Genomic DNA, 5,907 nt, shown 5'->3' on the forward strand with positions numbered 1-5,907 from the left:
GAGGATAATCAACAAGCTGAAAAACCCTGCCATCAACGGCAAGCTGAAATTAGGTTTTAGTGACCTACTTCTTCACGGGTCGAATGTGGAGCAGGAGGTCAAGGCAGCTATAAGACAAAGAATAGTTGATGAAATCGAGACTGTCAGAACTGGTTTCAAGGCTATAGCCTTAGCCCCAGGAAACAGCAGGCACTAATCAACAGCAGACAAGCCCTGACAATCAAGTCAGGGTCACCAGCTTGACTCAGATAAATCTCCACCACTGCTGTCAAGCAAGCCTAACACTAGGAGAACGAATAACGGACTGGACTGGACAAGACGATCAAGCTTCACGGAAAGGATGGGCGCGGGCAATTGCCCTAGTGCAAGAACCCTATCTAATTAAAAATAAGGTAAAAATGTTTCATAATGTTAATATTTACGAAAGTAAAGAGGCAGGTAATAGAGCATGTATTATAACAAACAAAAACGTCACAGGTATAATTTTAACACAGTTCACCAACAGAGATCAGGCAGCAGTACTTTTTAATCTTAACGGTAAGGATACTATTCTTGTTTCAACATATATGGCCAGCGATGAAAGGGTAAGACCGGTAAAACTACCTCCAGAGAAAATTACCAAGGAGGTCATAAGGTATGCCAGAGACAATGGTATAGGTATAGTAGTAGGCACAGATGCCAACAGCCACAACACAGCCTGGGGATCTACGGATATAAATCCAAGGGGAATAGCCCTATTGGATTATATTCTAGACAACCAACTCATGATTATGAACGAGATAGGTAAACCTACTTTTGTAACTAAATCTCGAGAAGAAGTTCTTGATATTACGATAGCCACACCTGAGATTGCAAATAAAATAGTAAGTTGGCATGTAAGTGAATATGACAGCCACTCCGATCACAAATACATAGATTTCATGATTGAGTCACTACCAAATATTAATACTAGTATTTTCAGAAATGTCAAGAAGACCAACTGGCAAAACTATAAACAAGCATTACAAAGTAAGAGAAATGGTAGACAGAGAATAGATAGCGAAGAGATAGATATAGATAGATTAGATAATGAAGCAGAAGACCTAAGGAAAGACATAATAGAAGCGTTTGAAGAGAGCTGTAGAGAGTCAGAGAAAAAGGGAAAAGAGAAACCAAGATGGTGGGGTAAGACTTTAGAAAAATCAAAAAAAGAAGTTGAAAAGCTGAGGAGAAGGGTAAGAAGGGAAAAAACAGAAGAAAGGTGGGAAGAGTATAGACAGTTAAGAAACAGACATGCCAGACTAATACAAAAAGAAAAGAGTAAAGACTGGAAAAAATTCTGTGCAGAAATGACAAAACTGGACACGGCAGCAAAAGTGCAAAAAATCTTCAAAAGGGGTAAAAAACAACAAATGGGAACAATTAAAAAGAAAGACGGACAATTCACTAAGACTGTAAGTGAGTCTCTGCAGGTACTGCTTGAGGAACACTTTCCGGAGGAACCAGAAGGTGACAATGATGTACCCATAGATCATTCAAGTAATAATAAAAGGATAGATATGGATAGTGTGATAAATGAAGAATCAGTTAGAGCTGCCATTAACAGTTTTGGTAATTTCAAATCCCCCGGGGGAGATGGTATTTACCCTGTTCTGTTAAAAAAAGGACTTGACTCAATCTTAGGAGACATTGTTAGACTGTACAGACATAGTGTAAGATTAAGTTATAGTCCTAAGTGTTGGCTGGACACAAAAGTTTGCTTCCTTGACAAACCTGGTAAGAAAGACTATACGGACCCTAAATCTAAGAGACCACTATTGTTATCATCCTTTCTACTAAAAGGATTAGAAAGATGTCTATATTGGAACCTTAATGAAAAAGTTTTAAGAAAGGAAATTTCTAGGAATATTTACAGTTACAAAGAATCAGTAGGAACAGAGGATGCAATACACTCTCTTCTCGCCACAGTTGAAAAAGGGCTAGAGCACAACAACTTTGTTGCTGTGCTCTTTTGCGACATGAGCGCAGCCTTTAACATGCTGACAGTTAAAAGCATGATTAAAAATCTGACAGATATTGGCGCAGACAGGGAAACATGTGCCTGGACAGAACAAATGCTCAGAGGACGAACAGTCACAGCAACAATAAATGGAGAATCAGCGAGTAAACAAACCACCAGAGGAACCCCGCAGGGAGGGGTCGCATCAGTGGACCTATGGAACATGGCCAAAAATAATCTAGACCACAGATTTCCAAAAATACACCCCTGCAAAAGAAACATCTATGCAGATGACACACATGTAATCAGTGTAGGAAAAACTGAAGAGGACTGTGTAAGAAACCTGCAGAATGACATTTACACATTAGAAGAATGGGCTGGAGAACACGGATTAAGCTTCAGTCCAGCCAAGACAAAAGTCATGCTTTTTTGCAGGAAAGGCATGAAACCAAAATACCTGGACATAACAATGAACGGACAGAAACTTCAGTGGGTGGATGAGTATGTATACTTAGGAGTAACCATAAGAAACAACCTGAGCTGGAGGAAACATGTTGAAAAAGCAGCAGAAAAAGCCAACAACACATGGGTACATTGTAACCGCATGCTAAACAGAACCTGGGGAGTCAACCAGAAAATAGGACGCTGGCTTTACCGCAGCATCATTAGACCAACACTCACATACGGATGTTTTGCATGGATAACAGCAATTAACACAACAGAAATAATCAACATACTAAAGAAAGTCCAAAGGAAAGCACTCATTGCAATATCAAATGCCATGACCTCGACGCCCACAGCTGGGCTAGAGGTCCTGTTGGGCATTCAACCTATAGACATCTTTATCAAGACGCAAGCTATGGTGACATATAAAAGACTTGCTGTCAACGGAAGCTGGAAAATTCAACCAGGACAACTCCTTAGCAAAAAAAGCCATGCTGTAACACTCATGGACATGGCAAAGAACCTGAAACTAATACATGCCCCTAGAGACAAGATGAACCATACAATCAGCATACCAACAAACTTTGAAACCATCATAGAAAGGAGAGAGACTATCAACCAACAACGACTAAAACCTGGAAAAATAGACAATGAAGACATAATGGTCTTCACAGATGGATCAAAAAGTGAACAAAAAACTGGATATGGATATGTCATTAGTGGAGCAGGACTTAGACTCTACGGATGCAATAACAGTGGACCACTAGCCACTGTGTATCAAACTGAACTACTAGGAATACAAGAAGCAGCCTTCACACTGGTCAACACAGGTACAACAGGCAGGAATATAAGTTTCTACGTGGATAATCAAGCTGTGATAAAAACCCTGGGAAAATATAGATTAAAAGAAAATCTGGCATCAGAAACAAAAAAGATGGTTAACAGATTAGCAGAAACAAACAATATAACAATAAATTGGGTACCAGGACACCAGGGACACAATGGAAATGAGATCGCTGATAGGAAAGCACGAGAAGGAGCAAATATGGAAGTTCAGGGAACCTGGACACACATACCTATGGCAGAATCAAATATAAAAGCTGAAATCAAGAACTGGGGGATGACACTGTGGCAGAAACAATGGGAAGGTTTAAGTAACTGCAGACAATCAAAGCTAATGATGCCCATAGCTAACACAAAAATCTGGAGGCAGGTAGCAAACCAACCCAAGAGAAACATGAATATGATAGCGCAGATATTAACAGGTCACACAACCCTGAACAAACACCTCAAGAACATGAAACTGGCAAACGTGAACCAGTGTGAACAATGTGAGGAGGAGGACACAATTGAAAGCATGGAACACTTTTTAGGTCAATGCCCAGCCTTTGCAAGAAACAGAAGAAACACACTAGGAAGTTTCTTTCTTAAAACAGAAGAACTTAACAAAATTAATATTAAGCGTATTTTAAAATTTGTTAAACAAACGCAAAGATTTGAGTACTTCGAATAAGGGAAGTTCTCAAATCTTTGCAAAAAACACCTTTTTTCTTAAGTGAAGGATTTTAATAAATCATAAGTAGCCAAAAGACATAAAGAATGAAAACATACATAAGTAGCGTATAATCAAAAATGGATAGACTAGAGTTTTATTTCAAGATATAGATAGGTAGCAAAAGAAAATTAGATAGGAAACAGTTTATTAAATGTAACTAAACTCTTCTCGAATCTAGGAGCAGAGATCGTCACCGCCGGAAAGAAGTAATATCTCAAAACTGCATGACTAACTAATATATTTCTTAAAACTAGGCAGAGTCTAACCTCACCGGAATGAAGAAATCTTAATAATATTTATTACAATTTAGAAATAGACCAGAGCAGAGTCTCCTCTCACCGGAATGAAGTAATACGTTTAATATTTTTCATATCTAGGACCAAGCAGAGACGAAATATCTCTTAAACCTACACTTTCAATACTTTTATTTACCTTTTACAGTTAGGGAGAGTCACCTACGCCGGAATGAAGATAAAACTTAACATTTATATATCTTCTTTAGCTAGGCAGAGTTCACATGCGCCGGAAAGAAGTATTCATAACATTTAAGATATCTTTAACACTAGGCAGAGTCTTTTCCTGCCGGAATGAAGAAAATTTAACTAGAGCAGAGTCTTTTCCTACCGGAAAGAAGAAATATCTTCCAAAACTGCATGACAAAACTAATATATCCTATTACCTAGGTAAAGAACTTCTCTAGTCGGAACGGGGAAGAACCTTAAAACACATATGTTAAAACACTATAGGTTAATATTTAACAGACACACATTCAACTACTCTGGATACGAAAATAAACAATTTATTTTAGGAAGGATATTCATAAACTTTATTAAACTAGAAATATAACAAATGTCTGATACTAGTTAATAATTTATGAGGTGACTCATCTAGATGGCACGATACTCCTCCTCGTGCTGATTGATCTCCTGAAGCATAGTAGACAGCTCGGCAGCCTGGGCGGCAGCTGACCTCTCAGCAGTAGGGCGACAGTGGCGCAGGTTAGCCTCCACCCAACCATGGTGGTAGAGGCACCTGGTCAGTGCCCTCTTCAATTCGATATCATCAGTATTTGTAGCTCTACTAATCATTTCCTCCTTTATTAGATCCATACGACTTTCCAAAACATTGTACAACTCCTCATTGGCGGCAAAAGACATTTTAACTCTTTACTAGTGAACCGTTTATATCTAACTCTCTATTTAGCAACTGAAACCAGTTTCCCACAACTAGGTGTGGCAAACAAACAGTCAACCACCACGGGCAAACTCAGCTTAACCAACCAACCATATAATTAATCTTCTAAAAACCACTTTCAGTTACAGAGAAAAAAGGACAAATAAGTAATCTGAGCAGAAGCGATAACAGCCGGAGATGAAGAAATAATATCTTAACAATCTAATAAAATATAAATGTAATGAATTAAATACTGCCGTTATAACATGAATATTTAGGATATTTCATTGGGCGCATGAACGGATTTCCCCGCAGTCATTCACAAGCGAGGAACGGATCAAGGTCGCTGCTGAAGGAGACTAGCCTAAGGCAGCACCTCGCCCCCAAGAGGTATTTTCCAGGTATCCCCCCCCCCAAAAAAAAAAAAATTAGTTTCTCAATTTGAAGTTTTGTAAGAACTCTTTTCCAGACGTATAAACTAATCAAAGAAGAAATGTTATCTTAATTAATATTTAAACGAACATACAAATTTATTTAGTAGATTTATGTCTAGTTTTTAATTATTACAAAAAAAACTATTCTTATTTAATTTTATTAGTTTAAAAAAGGTACCATGTTAATATTAAGAACCCTGGTTACAAATAATTTTGCTACATATGAACGTCTAACTTTTGAAAATATCTATTAACTAGATTTTACAATAGTGCACCAATAATAAATAGATAATAATTGCTTTGGCTTCGCTTTTGTGAATGTT

The 5,907-nt window shown here is 37.9% G+C and overlaps 1 protein-coding gene across 1 annotated transcript; it reads left to right on the forward strand.

Moving 5' to 3' along the window:
• The first annotated feature begins 200 nt into the window (after positions 1 to 200).
• Positions 201 to 5,595, forward strand: LOC145314801 (uncharacterized). The gene is made up of 2 exons (XM_080154881.1): positions 201 to 1,008; positions 5,429 to 5,595. Exons 1-2 carry the CDS (start codon positions 399 to 401, stop codon positions 5,593 to 5,595), a joined length of 777 nt encoding a protein of 258 aa, XP_080011007.1. The 5' UTR covers positions 201 to 398.
• The last annotated feature ends 312 nt before the right edge of the window (positions 5,596 to 5,907 follow it).

Source organism: Acartia tonsa, chromosome 3 (genome assembly GCF_053477335.1).
Source record: "Acartia tonsa isolate MP-2025a chromosome 3, ASM5347733v1, whole genome shotgun sequence".
NCBI classification, from domain to species: Eukaryota; Metazoa; Arthropoda; class Copepoda; order Calanoida; family Acartiidae; genus Acartia; species Acartia tonsa.